Source organism: Protomyctophum parallelum (assembly GCF_964188405.1).
Source record: "Protomyctophum parallelum genome assembly, chromosome: 15".
Classification (NCBI taxonomy): Eukaryota; Metazoa; Chordata; class Actinopteri; order Myctophiformes; family Myctophidae; genus Protomyctophum; species Protomyctophum parallelum.
The window spans coordinates 6,927,043-6,951,717 of NC_139710.1; the positions used below are offsets into that span (position 1 = coordinate 6,927,043).

Below are 24,675 nucleotides of genomic sequence, written 5' to 3' on the forward strand. Positions count from 1 at the left end.
AAAATATAAATTATACATGACCATGGGTACAAGACAGAAATCTGTCACATCAAGAGAATGAATACAAAGTATGGAATAAAAGTGAGTATTGAGATTGGACTTTGTTTTAAGACCAAACCGTTTTCATGGACAAGTGTGTTTATATCCTTCTTTTAGCCTGGGGGTCGTTCCTTTTTCTCTCTACATCAAATCCCTAAGCCAACTCCACATTGTCTGACGGTCGGCTGTCGCCAGTCAGGAGCGTGTCAGCAGGAGACCCCCTGACGAGAAGCTCCCGTCGCTTGCCGTCCATATCGCCTTGATCGGAAACCCGTTGATGAAGAACCGAACATGTCCGGTCGGTTGCCGATGTCGGGAGCGACCCTATCCACTGTAGAGTGGACTTGTATTCTGCTCATCATGTTTCAGGGCTGACTACTGGTGTAGTGTGAACCATATTCTCAATACCAACGCTCAATTAATAATACCAATCAATATACTCCAGACTCCAGTCTCCAAATCAACTGAAAACAAATCCAAAAGATTTGTTTCACCACTTGAGCCCTATTACATCAGCTTTTTTTTTTAAAGAATCATGAAAGCAAGCCCAAATAAGGAACTACACTTCAGAAATAAGCCCAAACTATAAAGCCACTATATTAAGCTATGTTACAGGACAACTAGCCCAAAGTTGCTTATAATAAGCAGATCTGGCAACACTACAAACCAGCGCTTTCTGCAATTTGCATGGGGGAAAATAATGTTTCGTCGGCAGACTGTCTTTGTGCAGATAAAAATGCTAGTCTGTTGCAATATGAGAGTTTTAATTAGTCTTTGACTAGTCTGGACAAGTTTCCTCGGTCTGGAATCACCTGCTCTGTCATTTCTGCTCACTAGCTCTCATATCACTGTTAAGCTTGATGCGCTGAAGACATGTACTTAATCGTTTTTTCCCATTCCCTCCCTCAGCCACGCAGGTTGATGTGCAGCATCACTGTATGCCTGGCTGAAATCTCAAAGTGGATGTCTTCCTAACACCTCAAGCTCAACATAGACAAGACTGAGCTTTTACTGTAAAGTCCTTCCCCAGCAGGATCTTTCCACTTCCATTAACAACACCCTGGTGGTTCCTGTTCCAACTGCGAAGAACATGGACGTGGTCTTTGACAGTCACCTGCGCTTCGAGGCACACGTTGCAGAGATCTCTCGATCCGGTAAGTTTGCACTTCACAACATCCAGAGAACACTTCCTCACCAAGATGTCCGTCTACCTAGTAGCTCCTTATCCAAGCCTCAGTCATCTCCGGCCATAGAGGGCAAATTTCACATCTGTGCAAAAGTGACGAAAGATACATCCCAAAACGTCCTCCTTGCTGGTCTGCCGGCACGCTCACTCAAACCCCTTCAACTAATCTACAATGCCAGGGTCTTCAACCAGCCTACATTTTCTGTGTTAATTCACTGGCTTCCAGTTCCAATTTAAAACAGTGGTGATGACCTGCAATGCAATGAGGGCATGGCACCTTCAGGAAGGACTATTGGCAGCGTGCACAAGACATTTGCCACTGATTAATCCTGTCATTGGTTGAGGGTTCATGAACATTTTCTCCTAAATTGTTATTGCTTGCGTCATCATCCACCCACTCCGGCTGCATGGACAATGCAGTGGCCGCCTGGTGGCTTGCAGAATTGGTTCGGCTTGTCCTGCTGTTGGGCATCATGGAGCACGTGCTATGTACTCCCGAGGGTGATCAGGGTGGACTCCTAGAATAAAAGCCTGCAGGATCAATTCTTCTTGGGTTGGATAGTACAGGGACGAGGAATAACCGCACTGCGTCAGGAAATGTCCATCAACAAGAAGTTATCCTTTTTCTGGAAATGGAGATGAGTGACATGCTCTCCTTTTCACCTGGTGACGAACATCTTTTTCAGTACAATAGTTAATTCTTTACTTGTGGGCATTGTAGCGATTCTTCAATTTCTCTTAGCTCAGATCTTGAGCAACAGAAGAGACGACATGATGCTTACGGCAAATACCCATATAGCCCATGGTTTCCCACACATTTAATATAACTACCGGTACTGAAATGAAGTAGGACATGAATCAAGAAAACACATAATTCCCACAACACATTCCCAGACCAAATACCAAACCAGACCAAACTGCACAATGAACAACAATAAAACAATAAATGTGTGTGTGTGTGTGTGTGTGTGTGTGTGTGTGTGTGCCCCAAGGCATGCTGAGTGCAATTATAAAACAAAGGAAACAAATTGTGGAATATTTGGGCTGTCAAACAAAGCGAAGTAATCAAATAAAGAGGAATGCATATAGTGGAGTGTGTTGAGAAAATGTTTCTTCGTTTTCGAATATGTTCAAACGTACCTGCAGTATGAGAGGCCTCAAAGCCCTTCTTCTGTACCGAATTATCGGAAAAGAAGCGAAGGAACATCTTGTTGGCAGTAGATGTGATGGGTGGGGGCTTCTTGGTGCCACAGAAGCGACCTAGGCTGGGGGCCTTCCCGTCTCGACCATCATAGATCTCAATGTGATCATAAGCACACTCCAGGTGGGCTTCCATGTCAATCTCATTGAAGTTCTGGCACCGACCATAGAATGCAATAGAATAGAAAAGTTACATTTTAAACTTAGTGAAAGAAAGAAAGAAAGAAAGAAAGAAAGAAAGAAAGAAAGAAAGAAAGAAAGAAAGAAAGAAAGAAAGAAAGAGAGAGAGAAAGAGATAGACATACTCTCACTGAATGATTAATAGCTCAAAATTAATGAAACCTCAAGTCCATGACAAAATGACTTACAGACAGAGAATATTGAGCGATGAACTTAGGGTAATTCACTTTTCCTTAAGATATTGCATCTTAAATTAGACATTATAATTACATTATAATTGGAATTCTGTTAGATTTCTAATGAAATAATTAATTAGTAGCATAATGGCACCCCATTAGGGAATTAGGAAATTTCCATTTTAAAAGCGGCCTGCGTCACTTTTTTCTCCTCATGGTAACTTTATCCCTGACATAGATATTCAAAAATGAATGCCAGAACAAAATGTGAGATGATATATAGCGGTGGTAGAGAAATAAATTATGCAAATAACTGACGTGGGAGACATAAATCATTACCAGGAAACATGCAAAAATGGTCAACATTAAATCACTGTTGACATGAAAAATCTGTTTGCTTTGCTGGGTACCAAAGAGTCCTCAATAGCTTTCACAATCAATACAAACATAAGAACAGACATCACAAGAGAATGCTAAGCAAAACCAGACGGAGAGCTCAAGGCACGTGTGTGTGTGTGTGTGTGTGTACATACGATTTTAATGCGATGGCCTGGTGTTGTGGAGAGTGCCCAGGTACATGCCTTCTTGCTCGGGTACTTATCAGGCCAGTTGGGGCTGGTGATGGTGCCACTCACACTGTTCACGGTGTGATCACAGCCGGCTGTGAAAACACAACACTGGGTCAACACAGACTTCGGTATCATCCCCCTACACTGAACAAGCCAATGTTCAAACTCCACTCAGGGAGGCTTTTTGTGTTATTACTGGCATACTGGAATGTACTGCCTCCACCCCATTTACTAAAACACATATTTCCTATAAATAATCCTTTTCAGAAGTAAACAGAATCAATACGCCATTGGGTGTCATGTTGGGCAGTCGAGATTGCAGTTATTATGGTGAAATACCTTCTTTACAGTCATGTTTGTTCTCATGCAGAACAAAGCCACTTCGACACTGACAGCTGTAGCTGCCGAAGGTGTTGACACACTCATGCTGACATCCACCATTCTCCTTGGAGCACTCATCTTTGTCTGAATGAGGGCACAGAACGACACAACTGTCAGTTACTGTTCTTAGGTTCAGTGTTCTTGCAGCAACAGAAAATAAACAAATCAACAAACAAATCCTAAAGGCAAGTGTATGCTTTTTTTGAACATCCCTTTAGAAAATTAACGTGTGACAAAAATGAGGTATAAACATAGTTTTATCACTTTATCACTTAACCCATTCTGACCGGGCACCCATTTTGGTGTCGGCATCATGTCGTGCTTTAGCTATTGAAAAATAGCAGATCTACAAGCTCATATCGCGCCACCGAGTGGCGCGATACGAGCTTGTAGGTCTGCTATTTTTGAAAAATCAAAGACACTTTTAGAATCTGATCTCAGGTCAGAATGGGTTAATAATGAAACTGTCAGGATGTAATAGACATTTTTAGAATCTGATCTCAGGTCAGAATGGGTTAACTCATTTAAAGTCTGATGTGAGAGACCGCCTACTTTACTGCCAGTACACTCACCTGAAAAGAACTGAGCTTTGAAGCCCTTCTTGGACACGGTGTTGTCTGACTTGAACTCAATGCGCATGTTGTTGTACTGGGAGGTGATGGCTTCAGGTTTCTCAGCTCCGCAGAACTTCCCGTGTAACCTTGAGTCTGCAGAGAGCCCGCTGCGTACCTCTACATAGTCATACTTACAAACCTGAAAAAAAGGAGGCTTATGAGATTCCTCAAACCATTTATTTGGTTGCAGTTATGAAAACATTTTAAAAGAAATCGCTCAATTTGCCATAAACTGTTTAACCCATTCTGAACGGGAACCCATTTTGGTGTTGGCATCATGTTATGCTTTAGCTATTTAAAAATAGCAGATCTACAAGCTCATATCGCGCCACCGAGTGGCGCGATACGAGCTTGTAGGTCTGCTATTTTTTGAAAAATCGAAGAGCGACTGACATTTTTAGAATCTGATCTCAGGTCAGAATGGGTTCATCAGACCAGTGTGTGTCCCAGTGGAAACCTCGTATGAATCTGATCTCAGGTCAGAATGGGTTAAATCAGAGAACGATGCAGACAGGACAGCAATCCAACAGTGCAGTAAGATCTATAGAGTAAGATCTATAGAGGGACAACCAAACAGGAAAAAAGGCAAAACGGAACAAACCCACCCCATGCCGATTCATAATATCCCCAGTGCTCACATCATTGCCCTCGGTCTCAAAAACGTCAAAGAGTAGTGTGATCCGGTATTGGGTGGGGGCCACCAGCTGCCAAATACAGTTCTTGTTGGGCGGGTACTCTCTGGGCCAGCCAGGACTGGTGATTGAACCATTCAACTTGGTGATGAAACCTCCACAGGCAGCTGTACGATCAATAATAATATGAAAGACATATTGATATAACTTGGTACAGGTATATAAAGTTAACATCTGAAAGCACACATTTCACAACTTTGACAGTGACACCATTTGATAATTAATCAATCTATTTTAATTCTTAAAAGCACAAGTTTGTAAGCATGCACAGTGATCAACCTTGGTAGTCTACAACCAGCCAGCTAACTTTCAACTATAGCATCAGCAATGTTGAAAATAGTTTTTTATAAAGAATCAAATGTAGGGTATAGTCCTCCACAAGATAAATATTCTACTAATCATAAACTCCCAATGGTACGATAGTTGAGAACTGGCAATGAATCTTTTTTTGTGTCCTAAATAAACTTGTTAACTTGCTGACCTGACACGGAGGTCTCAGGCAAGTGTTACTTCTCTTATGCAATATATGATGTATCTATCTCTACAAAAACATCTGTGAGACGCTAGTGTTATTCAACTTGGTCAACTTTAAATCAATTTAAAATATAATAATAAGACAACATTAGATACCGGTATCCATAAACATAATTGTGTAGTGGGCCTGGGCCGTGGTTCAGCGGTCAAGGCACCTTGGCCGGTAGCCCGAGTCTGGCAGTGTGCCGCGGGTTCGACTCCCGATCCTGACGGCCTTTACTGCATGTCACTCCCCCATTTCCTGTCAGCCTACTGTCTGTCCCTCTATAAAAAAATATAAAATAAAGGCGAAAGCCGCAAAAAAAAAAAAGTGTAGTGATATACATCTTCCTCTAGAGGCAGACAGTGACTAGGTTTGACAAAACGCTGAGGGTAAGTAGGCAATTTAGGTAGGCAATAGGTATTTTGGAGCTTGTATACTAGTTGTTACGGCTTAAAGAATGACTTGTAATTTCAGATAAGAATAATGGCTGTGCTGCCATGGCTCCAATCTTCAAAAGGAGCACAAATCTCCTCTAGCCTTCGAGGACATGTGTGGAGGATGGAGGAACTATACTCGTTATCTGGGTGGCTGTGACTAGTACTGTATGAAGCACATGTCAAAAAGTGGTGGTCACACTTCTTTCTGTGCTTACCTTCACAGCTGCGCTTGTCGGCAGCCAGCTCATAGCCTGGGTCACAGGCACACTTGTAGCTGCCCAGAGTGTTCACACAGCGTTGCTCACAGCGACCATTGTCCGGCTTGGAGCACTCGTCCATCTCTACAAGTACAATGATATTATGTTAGCACCCTTTACCCGGCCCCCAGGTTCAATGGCTCTACAAGAAAGAGAGCATCAGAGCAGTGCAAGTAGAACGAGATAACTTGTATGTATAAATAAGTAAATTACAAATAGTGCAAACATAATACATAATTAATTACAAAATAAGAATTAGATAATGTATATAAGATTTACATTGCCCATGTGGGACAATGTGACAGTGGTATTTAGACGTTTTTCCTTCCAGGCTCAAGCTGCTGATTTTTAACTGCATCTTTCCATAGGATATGTGAAAATCTGTCGTAAAAATTCCCAACGTCCAAAGGCGGTGGAAAATCTTTGTCAGTTGCGTAAAACACGTCTTCCAGCCGGCATGCTTTACGTGGGCTGGCACATTCAAATCGGAAAAGTGTATTTCAAGTCTGTATCAACTGCATTGACTTCTGACCTTTGAAAAAGTTGGCAGCGAAGCCGGCCTTGTTGACGGAGCCATCGGAGACAAACTTCATCCACAGCTGATTGGAGCTGGTCTTAATGTCATCTGGCTTGTCATAACCACAGAAGCGGCCCAGCAGGGGGCTGTTCTCAGAGTTCCCATCGCGTACCTCCAGGTAATCATAGGCACAGCTGTCGTGTCTCTCAATCTGAGGGACGATAAACGCACCAAAGGTCAGACTTATCTACACTAGAATGAATTATTTATATGCTGCATTTTTACATACATTTAATGTGAAGAGAAATATGTCTACACATGTCTCAGTGTCTCACCTCAAAAGATTGGAAGGTAAGGCCGACATGGTAGCCCTGAGCCACAGAGATCTTCCAGATGCACACTTTGTTGGGCCGATAGTCATCTGGGTAGTTGGGAGACTGGATCTGCCCAATATCCTTCTTTACCTCTCCTCCACAGATGGCTGCATGTGATAACGAAAACAAAACTGACGCATTTTGGATAGCAACATCCTCAGCTCATTATTATTTGCACACAGAGGATTCTGAAATGCCTTTCAGAATGAGCTCTACTACAGCACACATGTGTACTGTATGTGCACGCGCCACGCACGCACACGCGCACGTCTGGAAACAATGGAGGGGGATATGAGCTCTGGCCAATATCTGATTAATGCAGCTTAAAAAGGGCCTGACACATCAGCAGTGGGGACGCCAAACATGAGGCCTGCGGATATTACATGATCCCTGAGCAGCTTTCCGGCACATTGCTGACTATGTGACTCGCCATGCTGGTGTATGTGGTTTGCTTGGAAGGTGAATAGGAATAGCACGGTGCTTCTTACCTTCATACACAGCTGAAAAACCTTTCCCCACCCAGTTGCTGCTGCTACGGAACTCAATCCACAGCCGACTGTCAGTAGAGATGATTGGCTCAGGCAGCTTATCTCCACAGAAACGCCCTGTGGAGTCACAAGGTGACATTCACAAATCAGAGAAGATCACCCCTTCACACAGTCTTTAATACAGCTCTCAAAAACAGCTCCTTACATCCACAGCTCACATGCCGCGCAAGCATGAGCACACGGACACTGATTTTGTCCTGCTCCCATGTTAAGACAATCAGCGCTGGGATTTCTTTCAAAATAACAGCTCAGGGTGCCGTGCAGATATGGCGCTTTTACCCCCTTTCCGTTCCGGGAGAAATATTTTTGCTTGCTTACCTCGCTATCATTACCATAAAGTCGCTGAATACTCCCTCGTGTTCATAAGGATCTTTTTTTGCCATCCGGCCGTGCAGTCAATTTTTGTTAAGATTTTATTATCATCATTATCAGTCTGGCCATATAGGGAGCGTGTGTCTTGAGTGTACAGGGTTTGATGAGGGCCCAGGTGGGCCAGGCCTTTTTTTTTGGGCCTGTTGAGAACTCTAGTTTTCGCCGGCTGCCAGGCGCAGCTACACTAATAACTTTGGGGTGGGCCCGTCTAGGGTTTGAATGGACAGGTGTCAGTCAAAAGGGAGACATCGAAGAGGAAGGACGAGTAGGGAAGTATCAACCTAACTATGGAATGTCAGAACAGGTCAGCTCCATATATGGAGATCTCAGGGTTTGAGGTCAGATGTAGAGTTGCTGGCCGGCTCCATATATGCGGATCTAGGTGATGATCCAGTCTTCTCCATGTATGGCTATCCAGGGTTTGATGAGGTCAATTTTGTGATCTTCATATATGGAGACGGCCATATATGGAGCGTGTCACAAGGCGTGATGGACTGACGGTCATATATGGTGGTGTGACGTGTCATGAGGTGTGATGTCACGAGGCGTAAAGGACTGACAAGCATATATGGAGGCGCGTGATGTCACGAGGCGTAATGGACTGACAACAATATAGGGAGGCATGACCTGACGGACGGACAGGTTAAGCAGTTATTCATAGTAATGTGTGACCTACAGTCGCAATAATTAAGATGTACAATAAAGATGTACATTGTACAGCAGTTTGTGTGTAGTGCTGCTGACCTTTGAGTGGGGCCTTCCTCCAGTAGCCATCTCGGATCTCTACGTGGTCATACCAACACAAATGACTCCTGTACAGATCCATGGAGGTGAAGTTCAGAATGATCTTTTTTTTTTAAAGGGAGAGAGGAAGATTACTATCATGTAGTTCAAGGTCATGCAACATGACAGTGATATTTTGGTCCTATTGCTATTAAGGACGTCAAACTGACGTCATGATCCTCTTAAGAAGGTTGCGGAAAGGCAGAATCAACCAGTGGACACAGCAATGCTGGTAGAAGTTGTCTCAAGTCAGTCACTCAGACATTTTCCATTTACTCATGCATCATACCTTTTCCCCCGGCGTGACCGATATCCTCCAGATGCAGTGCATGTAGGCTGAGTATCCATTGGGGAAGCCAGGGGAGGAGAAGTTCCCGCTGCTGTCCTGCAGACTGTCCCCACATCCTGCGCGCACACGCACACACACACAAATTAGCTTCTGCCTGAAACCATCGCCATTGAATACAGCTGTACAGACAAACGGCTCTGAATTGCATCCCTTGACACCTCGCAGCAAGGGCATGATGCTTGATGGGTGGAATTAAAACACGGAATGTGAAGTAAGGGGCAAATCTTTCATGTTCAAAGGCACATCTGCTGATAATATTCACAACCCCCTTCCAGATGATCGTCACACAAAAGAATAGTAGGCATAATACATGTCCTCTGAAAGTAGAGTTGGCACACTATAAATAACCCAGCCCTCTGGGACACCCATGATGCATTATATACGTGATGCTGCCAGTTAAAACCTCCCTCAGGTTGACTGGGAAAAACTAACTGTTCTTAAGGGACTTATTTAAAACAGCACTGGCCTCAGGGCAAAGGATCTCCTAGTAGGCTTAAGGGAGGCTAATACCCAGCAGGAGAAAGATTTATGCTATTACGGCAGCGATATAGAAAGAGATTAGAAGATAGGAAATGTACCCTGGGTTGTTTGTCATGGGAACTAGACACAGAGTATTACCTCTGTGCTTCCTTTACCCTGCTCAACTCCAGTGGTAGTTAGAAAAACATTCCCCCCTCCTAACTGTTTACGTTTCTGGCTCCCTTCTGGCTCCCTTGAGGTCAGTGTGTACGCGTTTAAAAACGGGACACAGTTTTGTCTAATAACGCTTGGCAGAGATCTGGTGATACTAAATCATTAACAAGTTCTTTGGCACTCTGAGGGCGATGACAAATGCTCCTAAGAATGTTGTGTGAATGGGAGATCCGTGGCTCTTTAAGGATTTTCTTTTTTTTTCTTATTCCAAGAACACGTGGAGAGACTCACCAACTCATCCCCCACACTGTGCGCCACATCATCCACTCTGCTTTTCCTTCAAGAGAGCAAGATTGTCACAGGGCTGTGCGCTCACACAGACATATATTTATAAAGCCCCACCAACAGGAGTCATTTATGGTTCTGACTTCCACTTCTACAGTGAAACCACACTGGGCCAGTCCAACCTCTGGTCACCATCACTGTGTTTGTGCATTGAGCTTTAATATGCAGCCGACAGCTCAGCTATCCTAGCCTGAACTACAATTAAGTCTGTGACATCAGATGTGTTTAGCAGATGGCTATTCCAATGCATGTCTGTTATTGCTATAAATTCACTTCACTTCGAATGCCTGTTTTGCACACACACATTAAATCTTCTCTCACATCTTTGTGAGTGTAAACACAGAACCAACTAGGAAAAAAGTTAGAGCTGTATAACTCTCTTTAGGGTGTTGGTCATACAGTTTACATTGCAAATGTCGTGACCTAGGGACACAACAACCGTGTGTTGAGCAGCCATTTTAGTTATTGTCTTCTTGGGGCCAGCTGTTATTTTGCCTCTATCTGGGAAAGACTGATGACAAACTTCCTGTCCTCTGGTAGTGTTTACACTACTCCTGGCCTGGTTGTCGCAGAAACCGTAGCCAGGGAGCCACACCACATCAATGGTAGATGCTTGGCTATTTCTACACAATGTAAACTACATCTGGGGAAAGGCAGGGACTGCTTCTTACGGCTCTTTCCCTGAGCAATATGTTGCACATGCATGACAAATAATAGCAAGACAAGAGAGTAAAACCACAAGAGACAGACTTTAGCATTTTGGTCTTACTGGAGCACTTGTAGAGTTTGCGTGCCTGTGCAATATCCCCCTTGCTCAGTCTGGTTCTCTGGCCAATGGGTGGTCGCACACCATTGACATCATAGCGTGGCAGTATGGTGTCCAGGAAGATGCCTCTGCAAGACAGGAAAACAGACATGGATTAGCTGTCATGTTCTGTTCTGTCATTAATGAAGCGGCTCATCATCTGTTCAAAGTTAAACATTTAAGGTTTAAGAGTGGATGCTGACGGCTATGGACACATCTAGTCACATTTCTGTTGATGTGAGCCTGGCTTTTGGCCCTTTATGTCAGTTCTAAAAAGTGCTACTGTACATCTGGCCACAGAGGAGAGGCAAGATATCGAATCGATTGTTTGGATTGCCATGGCATTTTCTGTGCACCTTCATGCTCCCCACTTACTTTACTCTAGTAGAATATGTAAACAAGATATCTCAAAATGTAATGGATGGATTGCCATTGTTTGTCCAATACTGTGGTCCTAAACAAGATGATACAAAAACTACTACCTGGGGTGTTAGGAGGACCTATGAGTTGTTAATGGGGCTTTTAGACTGTTAGTTTAATTTGGACTTGACTGCTGGTTGCCGGTTGCCTTTCAGTTGTATGAATGTTTTCCTCCGAGACCAGGGGTCATGGAGGCCATTTCTGAGGTTAATGCTGACTTCACACTTTCACACACGTGTGCCCCACATATGGGAGCACAGCTAAGCCTTTTCCTACAAATACTGAAAGGAAATCAAACTTCATTACACCAAGCTTTGAAGGTGGGGAGGAGAAAAGCAGCAACATTCATTGTTCAAATTCAAAGCTCAAAATAACAACTGCAAGTACACAACAAGCTTGTGTAGAAGCGCACCACAGAAAAGGCAGTACTAACTGACTGAATAGTTTATGTGGAAAGTACATTTTCATGCAACTGTCTCACTTAACACTTTACTAGTTTATCATCTCCTCCTTTCTGTAGTCATTGGTGAGCAATGGCCCAGCTCCCCGGCCGTTCCCATGGTGACATGCCTATCAACTGCAGGCATGTGCAAACAGTGCAGCCTGGGCTAACAGTTCAGCCTCTGCTGCCTGTACGTCCGTCTGTCTGCTTCCAGGAGCCCGTATGCTGGATGCCGGTGAACAACGCCACTTCAGCCGGTGTCAGAGCAGACAAAGGCCACATTGGCAGGTCTTTATTTGAGTTGGCTCTACTCCATGCACCGGGCCTGAAAAATGTCTCCAGAGCCAGGGGGCGGGGGTGGAGGGTTAAAGCTGTTGGTCGGGTAACTCACCCAAGACAAAAAAGCTTTAGGATCAGCCTTGCTTGTCCCCAGGAGACACATCAAAACATGAGGGCAAGCCATGAAATCATCCTAACAACACTCTTGACAGGAGAGAAAGACCCTGCCAGAGACCCTGGCTTCCCACGGTGATTTACAGTAAAACACTGAGCAGAGACAATGACTAATAATGGGTCAACAAGGGAAGTCACTGGTACAGGTAAACCAAGGGCTCTGTAAATGTGCTCTGCATATCTAACCCATAGAATATCTAAACCATAGAATTACTTGTGAAAAGCTAAGTGGGCCCCCTTGTATCAGTAGTTCTCTGAAACACAATTACATTCTAATCTTTAAATCGTTTTATTAATCACGACAAATATACGCTATACAAACAGGACAATGGCAACAGTCACTGATTTGAAATCAAAACATGTGGGTTCACAGACCGGAGCAGATTGTGCAGAATATTCCACAATTCAGCAGGCTGCAGTGTGTAGTACAACAACAAGTTCCATACTGTATACTCAAAAGTAGTTATATGGTACTGTCTCAGGTACAATGACTGAGTGAAATCTAATATGAAAGCAAGGGTCCAACCCAAAACACTTACTACACATACTTCTATTCTATTCTTTTATTTGATCTAACAAAGTAACAATTGTTCAGGTCTCCAAGTCACTCCTTGAGGTCTGATTACCACAGATGAAAATACTGCACTTTAGTTTGTTATCATGGATAGTGTTGTGATTTCTATGCTTGCCCTCACTTTGGGTTTTTGACCAATACCAAAATATCTCTCTTACATGTCACTCTTCACTGTGATTCACATCGTTTCACAACAAATGGCAATAACACAAATATATCTTAAAAACATAGCAATTCCACCATGTGCACAGCATATTCTTGGAAACACAAGAGCCAGACAGACATTTCTGTACATTGGCCTACACCCAGCCACAGCCGCCAGTCAGACAAAGATTCTCTCTCTTCTTCCCAGAATTTGTTTGCCACAAGCGTATGGCAGTTGATTTACGAAGAGGCCCATACACCGAGAGAGCAATGGAGGACATAGAGGAGTGCACGGTACCAGACGGGGGGGTAGAACAAAAGGAGAGTCAACAGCTGTTTCTCATATGACACTGAGGTAGTTATGATCACGACCCCTCTTCTCCTCTTAACTTGAGTGTGCCCAGGCCTCGGGTTACACTCCTGATGGGTGTCAACTCAAAACCACTTCTGCTATTATCGTAGGAACATTACATGGTTGGAATAGTGGAATCATCCAGCTGTTAAAAGGTCCCCCCATTTTTGTCTGTCTAACATTTTATAATAGAATTGTATGATTCTTTAGATCATGCAAAACCGATCATGCAAAACTGAAGTAATATCGTGCTCATTCTAGCGGGAGGCAACAGCAATATTAAAAGAATCACTACATAGAAGACATTCCAATAATAACTGAAAAGGTTATAATGCGTCCTCTGTGTTAGGAAATCGGACTAGGAGTGATGCATTATTTATGCAATTACACCATGACTCATAAGATTGGCTTTGCCACAGTCCAGCTGTTACACGGCACTCCAGATGAACTGTGGCCTTCAAATGAGACGAGGCTGATATACTCCACACTGACACATAACACTGAGGCAGGTTCATGCCTACACCAAACACTGTGACACATTGTGTGTCTATTGCTGACTGACAGCGCCACATCTGGAAAGGCTTCCTGTGGCATCAAACGAGGAGCTGAAGATAGAAATGAGGTCAGCTGGCACTCAGGGACACTCAGGCACACTGGAGTGTCATTAAGTCAATGGCACACCCATAGCTTTCATTTTCAAAAGCCAGGAAGACGCTCCTCAGTCATTGAATTATGAATAGGAGTACTTCAAAAAATATTCTAGTGGCTACATTGATTGCTCTTTAAGAAATTATTATTTTATTTGTGAGAAAGATGGCTATTTGAGCCTGAACAGACCGTATGTGGATTTGTCTCAAGTTAAAATTCAATGATACAACAACAAGACCATTTAAACATTTTACTTGCATCAGCCTGAGCGGATATTCTGCCAGATGCTCAGGATCGTTTATCTAGTATTGTATCTTCTGTGGTACAAAGTATACTGCCCAAAACAAGTCTAATCTGTTTTAGCCAGGGTCTTTTTCAATTTAGTTGTTATGGCAATTTCCAAATTCCACGTGCACACTGCACACTTGTGTTGTCTCGCTGTCACTGCTGACCCCACATCCCTCCTCCGATATACATAAAATTGCCTGCCAGTGAGGAGGACATATAGCATGTGCAAAGGAAAACCATATCCACAATTCTACACCAAACTTTTGGAGACAAAGAATGACCTCCCCGCCCCAGCCTTCAACCTCCTGAGCACCCTTATGCTTTTCACCCTAAACTGAAAGGACAAGAAAATTGGCAGAACTTTCATTTTCTGTACATTATACTGAAAGGCTACATTATAAATTAGTTTCTCTCTCTCTCTCTCTTTCTCGCTCAAGCCTTCAAGGTGATCATTAAGTGTTGACCTGAATTGTGCTCACAGGGGAGTCAACCTTCTGTGGTATGGTATGCATTATAACACCTGGAAACCATGAAGCTTTGCAGAAAACATCTAAGAAAAAGTTATGCACAACCCTTCCGACAAGCGCGGCTCTACCCAAATGATGTGTTTTTGTCTTTTTTACTGAGCGAAAAGTGTTGAGCGACAGTATAAATTTGCCTTATTAAGCAAGCATGTACAGAGGTCTGGGAACTTGGATGGATCACGCTGCTAACGATCAAAGCCTCTTCAAAGGGCCTTTTGGAGTATAATGAGGCCGTTCACGGTATGAGACGAGGCCATTTACAAGGAACTTCACAGGCCTATGAATGTGGCATGCTTAGGCCCGATTTATGCTTGGTTGCAAATTGTGTTGCGCAAAATAACAGATCTACAAGCTCACAACGCATTACAGCATGAAATCAGGCATCAGATACAGCCAGTCCAGTATTGCTGTGTAGCTCAACCCCAGGATTGATGGGAGTGTTTTACAGGGCCTGATGCTGCTGCTGCTGCTGCTAAACCAGCAGGAATGGGCTCAGATAACTTTCAACTGCGCCTTCCAAAACACTGCCATCATCCTTCTAAGAACTGGTGTGCACTTTAATGAGTTTACTGAATAAATCCCTAAAATGTAAGTTACCGGTAAATTGAAACTGAACTTTGAGTGTACAGAAATTTTCATTGTTTAATGTACACACTATTATACTAGTGAGAAGAACACAGATTAGGAATGACTATAATCACAAAAAGCAACTGTTACAGGGAATATTACAAACTACACTGCATTTTGCTGCATTGACAGAATAAGAAACCTTGGGAAGATTTGAGATAAAAAAGGGATTGGATCCTTCTTATTGGCCCCTGAGTGCAAATGCTCAATTTAAACGGATACGTCAAATCCAATAACTCTGCCAGGACAGGCAATGTACTCCTGTCCAAATATCACACACATCATATCATCAGTTAAAAGATTTAAAAGTTAAAAGATAGTTGCAACATAGTTGCATAAGACACTGAGGGAGGGGAAGGAGGACACATATCCAAACATTCATTTTTTCAGCAGCTGTTTCGACATAAGAGCAAGGTACTGACATGCTCACTGGTTTCATGAATGAGATTTGTAAAGAAAACAGCAGAAAGAAACATTGGTTTTTGCAAGAACATGGGTATAGGTGCTTCATGTTCCACTGATTTAACAGATGCATTATTAATCAATATACAGTACATACATCTGGACCAGTATGACAGTGATTTGTCTTAGAACATTGTAAATTGGAAGATACACAATGGGTCAAAAGTACAGTGGACTGTTAAACAGTTCACTTCACTCTGAGCTGGGCTACAACAGATTTTCATGTGCAACGTGCATGGGAAAACTTGGCATTGGCTCATACCTGGAGAATGTATTCCTGGCATAGTGCATGATACTGTCAAAGTCATAGACCTCTCCCAAAGAGTCCACCTCCCCTGGCTCCATCTTCAGAAAGTTATACTCTTGTCCTGTGAAAAGAACAAAAGCATACCCCGAATTATGAAACATACCGGTACTCATGTTGCACATCTGCATGCATGTCAACAGTGAAGAAAATGATATACAAACTGTACAATGCGGCTACAGATACTTTGGTGTGTCATCGTATTTGGTAGATGGGTTTGTTATTTGAAATGTTGTTTTTTTGTTTTAACAATCTACTGGAGAGTGGAGACAGACAAATATATATATAAAAGTCAACATTATGGCAAGTTATGTTTAGATTTATGTCACGAGTGATTTAGAAATCTGTGGCTTGGAAAGGATTTCATGAGCAGCAGATGAGTGTTGCCTGCAGGTGTGTTTTTCTGTGGTTTTGCCTTCTTTAGCCTTACTTCCCCAGGAGTTATTCTTGTTTGTTTTCAAATTGGAAATTGAGTTTGTCTCAAATGGGAATGTCACGAGGTCATCGCTCTCACCTGGTTGAATGTTGTCCCGGATAATGCTGACGTGTTCATCCCGATCGGGTCGCGTATGTTCGTGCCAGAAGCCAATTACGTGACCCAACTCGTGCACCACGATGCCGAACTTGTCGCAGTTTTTCCCAATGGATATTGCCTGGGGGCCTCCTCCTCTGCGACCTACATACGAACAGCACCTACGAACACATAATAAAGCCAGACATACACAGATAGACACACACAAATGCAACGGTTAGCCGGGTCAAAGAACGGCGTCTAACGGAAACATCTTTTCCACCAACATGCCAGTGGAAACCACAGAGGGTGGCCAAACCAGGAAGGAACGTCCGCCCATGGTTCAAGAAAGCATGCAGTGTCTGCTAACATGCACTTCTATATTTCAAAAACACACTCTACGGAGAACAACATCATCCCAACAACCTCTGTAGTGTTTCTCAGGACAGCCAGCCCAATGAGGTGCCCTCTCTTTTGCTCTCTCTCACGCATACGCGCACGCACATGCACACACAGCTGACTGACTTCAGGCTTCCATGATCCCAGCGTGACATGAAAGGTTCAGTGTGGGAGTCTGGTGGACGGGTGCACACATTGCGCCCCCATGGGCCAGCCAGCCGCACTCTCTAATTACTGTGCGCCCAGGCAGCCTCTCCTGAGACACGCCTTGAACTTTGCACAGGACAGATGGGGGTCTGCTGAATATGCAGCAGAGCCAAGCATTCCCACTGCTAACCACTGCCGCCTGAGTGGATAATGTCATCCCTGTTACTCTAGAGGTCAGTTACCAGTAGGCTAAAAATGGTTATCAACATTTTGGCTGGGGGGGAAATTGTTCTTGGTTAAGTGTTCATGTCATGTGCACGTTAAGCTCCACAACAGTTGTGACAGGATGTGTCTGAATGTCTTAAGCTATTTGTCTAGCCTGGAATATTGGGAAGTAATTTCACACAGGACCCAGGTTGAATATGGTGGCCAATGGAAATAAGGAAGGAGTGAATGACTATGTGGAAGTTGAGGTCACACCCTTGGGTGCCTTTCTACACGCCGCGTGTATGACATACAGTGCAGTATGCAGTGACTGAGGTTAGAGGGATGACGAAGCAGACGGAAACATTCTTGTCCACTGAATGGCCATGTCTCTCAGGGCCAGCAGGGGGGCCGAAATAACCAGTCACGCGCAGACTGCGGACAGAGTGGATGAGCAAGAACGGAAGGCTGCCGAGTGGGAGGCAAGGAAAAGTACTTATGCGGTAAATCATTAGTTGCGGTACTGCGCATATGGATTGGTCAGCAGAGGCCGACTTCCTTCCTGAAGGAGCCCCACCCCCGCAGACTCACCCACATGGTCGGTAGGTGAATACAATGTAGCTCTCCTCCTGCATCCTCTCAACGAATGTCACACAGGTGTGCTTCTCCCAGTGGCGCATGGCTTGCCGGAATATTGCCCGCTGACTGCCTGAAAAGAGAACAGCAGGGGTGAGATCAGTGAAGCCGACAACCAGCCACAGGAGATATGTATGTTAAGCAAATGTAGAGCGAACCTGATAGCTGGCAACAGCCTCGAAATTTGTCCTTTAAGTTACTTTACACCACTGATCATACGACAGTGTTGTACATCAAAAATAGATGGTCTACAAGCTCATGTATTCCTTACCACTGAAGTTCCCACTGATGACATATGGAATGACACCTTCTGGCCACACCCGCTCTGGTCTGGAGGTTGCGGCCCTTTTCCTGCGGTGAGCTCCATGCCGGTTTTGACTATTTCGCGACCCTGTCATTCACATCAAGAACACATATAGTAATGCCTAAAAGCTAAGTATGATCACATGAATGCAAAACCTGAAAAGTACATTTGAAACTTGCTATTTATCACACAGGTTGTGAACTTGCATATATGCATATTTTTGTTGGGTAAAATGATTAATAGTCAGGGAATATTATCAGAAAAATGTTTGTAAAGGTGAGCACAATGACCTGGTAAAGTGGCTATGGATGTTTTTAGCCCAAGGAGTGTTTTTCTTGCAAAACTAATGCTTTCAATGGATTCAGAATCATGAAAGACCCCTATACTAGTTTGATCCTCACATGCTTCTTAAAGCAGAATTACATTTTGTACATTTTACTTGCATAAGGTTATTAATGGTACCCCAACTTTCAACAGCTGTCACATTTCAGTCTTTGTGAGATGCGTTACTAGACACCTAGCCTGAGCTAACGTGTTAGGTTTCTGGTCTAGAGGGGCGGATCGCGGCTGAGATTTGCGCACGCCCTGATTGGATCTCATCGATATGTCCGTCACCCCCGGCCTGGTACAGAGGCTACAAGACACCTTTACAAACACACATTGGTGAATTGCTTAAAAAATGTTTGCCTATATTCCCGGTTGAAAGTGGTTCATGAACATTCAAGGCACAGCAGTGCTAACATTTTAATTTGCTGAATAGGCCCCGCTTGAATTTCAGACGGACAGTCGAAATGAGAAACCAGTCAATATCAATGACCAAATGCACACATGCACTGAAGGATACCTGATGTAACGACTTTATCGTAATAGCTTTCAGAAAGACAAAACCCTAATTGAAAACAAAGTAGGTCTTCTGTTGCACAACAATGAGATTGACACTACACAATACACATGTGCATTTCCAACACCACCCTCCACACACACACACACACACACACACACACACACACACACACACACACACACACACACACACACACACACACACACACACACACACACACACACACACACACACACACACACACACACACACACACACACACACACACACACACACACACAAATAATACCACCTTGCAATTTGACCACAAACGATATTTCCTATATGCACATAGGAAATCATTTTGCAAATAATATGCAATGGTGGACATCTTTCTCTTACGTCATACTCAGGTGGGTGGTGGTGGTACAAACTTGATCATCACTATACTTAAAGAGAAGCATGCCGTCTGGGATATTTGACAGCTGCTGTTTGAAGACTAAAGACTGTTTTTATTTCCACAAAGTTATCAATCAAAACACCCAGCAATTACTGGCCAACGCAAACTCTGATACAAGCATACAGAAAGTTGTGCAAGGTCTGTTACATTGTTAAACATTTCGAGAGCTGATGAACACAATGCTTGATTTTAACAGGTGGTGATGCCAACCCTCAGCTGGACCTGATCCACTCTCCTGGTGCTCAGTGGTTTGTGTAATGAGCTGCAGTGCATTTTTACAGGTAGATATGAATCCTCCTTGCATGAAAAATGACAATGTCATATTTTTACTTGAATTGCTCCAACTTATTTACCTGTGTCTGTGTGATTAACAATGGTGACGGTTCTCAGGGCCATGTCTATTATCCGGTCCACCTTAAACATCCGTAGATCCTCCTCATCCAGGGCAATGTCTCCCAGAAAGGCAACTGAAAACAAACAAAAGGCACTGTGTCAGACAAATTTAAGGCATCCCCGCATGGGTTTGCACCACCCAGTAGCCTCAAGCTTTTCCTGCCTCGACCGAGTAGCCTGCATACACACACACACACACAAATAAATGTGGTGGATATATAAATGTAAGACATGTGATGAGGGTCATGCAAATTCATGAAAGTCAAGAAACATGAGAACGGAGAGAACATGAACTGGGAAATGTGATTATAGACGTATTATAAATTCAGTTAAACTCAGGCCAGATGTTTCTAAACAATAAAATCCATACCCTGTGCCCCAATATCCCTGGGTAGTTTTAGACAGCCATCACATCTCTGATATGGTTAGACACTGACATTGCTTCAATGGTGTATATGGGGCACCTTGAACAAGTAATAGCTCTTTAATGAGGCCAAGGAGAAGGAAAAATAACCAAACAGTCAGTTTATGAGGAATGTGCTTTATGGGATTCCTTGCTAAATGCCCCATTTCTGTATGGGTTAAGCTGGGAGTCCTCTCCGCAGAGACAGGGCGCTCTGTTTTACAAGCTTTTAACACCAACACGTTTACAGAATTTACGGCCGTCTTGTATGCAGGAGGAGTGAGGGTCGTGTGCAGAGAGGGAGAGAGGAACTGGAACTCTTGTCTGAACAGGACATGAGGACTGTCCCTTACACACAGTAGAACCCTGAATAGTGAAGCACAGAGAAATGACTAGCTTCGCCAACTGTGCGTACGCGCGTCCGTGTTTGTTTGTTTGTTTGTGCATGCGTGTGTGTGTCGCTGATGGGAGGGACTACTCATGGATAGACATCCTGGGGACCAGTAAACTCTAGACTGGATGCAAGTGATTTACTTTACTGGAGTAAAGGCTCTATTTGTCCAAGTTTCAGCCTGCAAATCTACTGTAGCCAGAGCCCCCTCATTTCAGTGGAAGTTGCTCAGTGGTGTTTTGAAGCACCCAGAAGACTGCCCGAAGTATAATTATAACTCGATGGCTCGAGCGAGTGGAAGTTTAGCCTAGCCTAGCCCCGGACCACAATTTTGAGGTCCAGGCTTACGCACGTGACGTCACCTCCGTCCGTCCACCTCCATGAAAGTGCTGCAATTCCACATTTCGCCAGTAGGTAGTGGCATCTTCAACGTTGGATAGCCTTACTGGGGGCTTGACTGTAGCACACCACTGAAGCAAGCAGATTGTGCAACGGCTTATAAGGATCAAAGAAACGTAGAATATATAAATAAATAAAGTAGTTCCTTTTTATATAGTATAATATATTATAATACAGTTTGTGAAGACTGAACATTTTTGCAAAAACATCAACGACAATAGAGTAGTAGTAGGGGGGTGGGGTCAACCACAATAGAAAAAAAACATTTGGCTAGCATCCCTATTTATCAGAGAAGCATTATTGAAAAAAATCTGGATTTTACAATCTTATTTTACATTTATCTAAGTTCAGTTAACGCTGTGTGGCGTGGATGCCTCCCTGGTCTCTCCACTAGCAAGACTGCAGGTCATGGAGGGCATGTTGCAATGAGGCTGTCTTTAGGATAAAAGCACATTTAAGCCAGATTTATACTTCGTTGTACGGCCGTGGTGGTGTCATGACAAAAACAGCCTATCTACAAGTTCACAGAACGTGTCACGAATACATCATGTGTGAACTAGTTGTGGGCTTGTAGCTCCACTGTTTTTCAGCACGTGACATCATGTTAGGGCAGAGAAAAGCATTATGCTTTTGTGAAAAATCGTCAGGTTAAATGATGTATTTTCAACGGAGGGAGAAAAAGGTTTACAACATGTCACACGACACCCAAGCATTAATTAGGCTTTCGAGGATAATGACAGCAATAAGAAAAGGTGTGGATCACTGCCTGCAAGCCAGGGCATGCACAGAGGACAGTTTTAAATTCCACAGAGGTCAAAGGGAAGCTCTAATATGCATTCACAGAAACACTAATTCACTTAAACCAAAATCCCGGTAATGCAAAGCAGACTTTTCATAAATGAACCCGTTTTACCGACAGTCACTTCCAGAATCTACAGTGCCGGCTGATGGGGGAGAGCCTCCAGATGTCTGTGCATGTGATGGATAAGCCTACAGTCTGTCCTCTCTCTTTCTGTCTTTTAGACTCACATTCCCATTTGATTCCAAGAACTCTCCGAGCGCTGCAAAGCGGGGAAAACATGCAGGACTTCAGGCAAACAGTTCTGAGATATTTAGTGCTTTGTAAGATTTCAGAAGTGCACAGTGAACACATATTAAATTGCAAATACTAATAACCAAATACACAAAATATGCACAGCAATATTAATTTGAAGAATTTTGACTGAGGATTAGAACTCAAATCCTTGCGCAAGTTATTTGCTAAACAATTCCACAGAATTCTGCTCAGGCTATATTGACAGAAAGATGGAGGGAAAGGCATTAAGGCAATGAATGTATTGTTGTTCATGATTGCTACACATTACTCCATGGTACAGTAGTAACAGCACACCAATATTAACAGCCATGGCCATACAACAAGGTTCAGGCTTGAACCCTAACCCCATGGATGTCCATGGAGGGGAGGACGCACAACACGCTGCCCATGGCTGAGTCCCAGTCATCCACAGACCATGCTGGAGACTGAGCGGTTAATCCGAAACGCCATTGTTCCCAGACAACAGTGGGGATTGAAGTGAGCAAATGCATGGCCTGGGCAGTGGCATTAGGACTCGTTTCCCCTGGGCACAGCGGTTGTCCTGGAGACGCTGTTGCAGGTTTATGGAAAGGCTCACAGGGATTGTGAATTAATCCCCTTGTCTCCTGGCTTTAATTATCCACAGACATGGGGTCTTAGGAATCTTTTGTACACAACAGTGGGCTGGGCTTGAGGACAGGATAAAGGCAGTTGGAGAGAAAGGTGATAAACTCTTCTAGATTAAAATAATAGGGTAAATAATAGTGTACACATAGAAAAACAAGTGATAGATTAAAGCCCAGTGAGTGTGGCAGATGGCAAGAGATCACAGCAGAGTACTGCGCTGGATCTCTGTCCAGCAATAGTCATTACCTAAATTGCAACAGCTGCAAACACTGATACGGATAAATACTGAACAGTTTGGTAATATTCACTTTGTGGGTGATATTAGCTACCATTCCAGATTAAAGGTTTGACAGGCATACGATTCAGAAACATCGATCTATCTATACAGAGATTAAATCAAAAATGTGCACAGGCACGCGCACACCAATGTCTTGGCTGCAAAACTAATATTGATGTCCTGTGCAGTCAGTGCGTGTATGTTATGTTCCATAAACTTGTATGGGCAAACTGGACAGACTTGTGTTTGTTTGGTTGCATGCCCATTGCCCATCCCCCATTGCGGAAGATAATATCATTTTTTAGATAATCTTAACCATCGTAATCCGTCTCTCATATCAGACTACCCCCCCCCCCCCACACACACACACACACACACACACCACCAATAAGCCTGTCCAGTCAGATTACACAGGAGATCTCAATCAAATTAAGCCATTGCTCTGTGCAACGCCCGTGCCATGGCCTCTGCAATGTCAAACACACACTAGTACTACACCATTTATTTACTTGATCCCTCCTGTGAATAGCACACTACTGAATCAGACCCTGAAATCCTGCACGAACATCAATACTAACATCATATAGACACAGAGTGTGGCCTATATTTAGAAGACCACGTCCGGGGAGAGACCACAGTAAGAAACCTCAGTGTCCTTGTGGAGAAGTTAGACCGTCTTTACCCATGCTAAACACCCTGTGATGAAGGCAAAGAAAAGCCCAAGCGATATGTAAGACTTGTGCATCACAAAGCCATGGCACCGCCTTTCATAGTCGGTGTTTGGTAACAAACGCCACATTCGATTTTCAATGGAGGCCAATAGTGTATTGCGTTAAGGTGATTACCATCTGATGACAGTGTAACACTTTCAGGTTTCATTCTGTACCAGCCCTTTATGCCAAGATGTTGGCTACAGTGAGGCCATTGTCTGCCCCCTCCCCCGACATGGCATCAATTCAAAGTGCAGAGGCAGACAAGTAAAGGCAATGTAAATGTTGAGGTACCTACTACGGTGTATGAAAGATTCCTACAGCAAGGAATGATGTGATAAGGCCAGCTGAGTTGTCCTGTATACAGCCCCTCTCTCCGGAAACAAAAACCACAAAAACCAAGAACAACAGCTGTTATTCTGCAACAAATGCATACCCTGACATTTCCAAACACTACAATTTTAATCCAAGGCTAGAAAGAAAAAAAGTCATCTTATCTGCTCATTTCAAAGGTAACCACGGTATAATAGACAGAGGTTCCTATACAGCCTCCAGCTAAAGCCTATAGATTTAAGGGATTATTTCCCAATAAAAAAGGCTGCAGTCTCATCAGCCTCAGCCTAGATCAAGGCGGAATTCCTGCCACCACAGTTGAGCTTCAATCTTTTTGCTACAATGAAGATGGCTTTAACTGGAAAGTGCAC

The 24,675-nt window shown here is 43.6% G+C and overlaps 1 protein-coding gene across 1 annotated transcript in view; it reads right to left on the bottom strand.

The window, feature by feature from the left end:
• The window catches only part of bmp1a (bone morphogenetic protein 1a), a 35,120-nt gene that overhangs the window by 4,907 nt on the left and 5,538 nt on the right, over positions 1-24,675 (bottom strand). The window contains exons 2-18 of the mRNA XM_083785072.1: positions 20,050-20,163; positions 18,381-18,500; positions 18,065-18,182; positions 16,727-16,905; positions 16,171-16,276; positions 10,939-11,063; positions 9,132-9,247; positions 8,804-8,906; positions 7,628-7,744; positions 7,101-7,246; positions 6,781-6,976; positions 6,207-6,332; positions 4,984-5,144; positions 4,304-4,484; positions 3,690-3,815; positions 3,315-3,442; positions 2,366-2,579 (exon numbers count right to left, since the gene is read on the bottom strand). Of these exons, the coding sequence (XP_083641198.1) occupies positions 2,366-2,579; positions 3,315-3,442; positions 3,690-3,815; positions 4,304-4,484; positions 4,984-5,144; positions 6,207-6,332; positions 6,781-6,976; positions 7,101-7,246; positions 7,628-7,744; positions 8,804-8,906; positions 9,132-9,247; positions 10,939-11,063; positions 16,171-16,276; positions 16,727-16,905; positions 18,065-18,182; positions 18,381-18,500; positions 20,050-20,163 (2,376 nt within the window). The remainder of the gene's footprint in view (positions 1-2,365; positions 2,580-3,314; positions 3,443-3,689; positions 3,816-4,303; positions 4,485-4,983; positions 5,145-6,206; positions 6,333-6,780; positions 6,977-7,100; positions 7,247-7,627; positions 7,745-8,803; positions 8,907-9,131; positions 9,248-10,938; positions 11,064-16,170; positions 16,277-16,726; positions 16,906-18,064; positions 18,183-18,380; positions 18,501-20,049; positions 20,164-24,675) is intronic.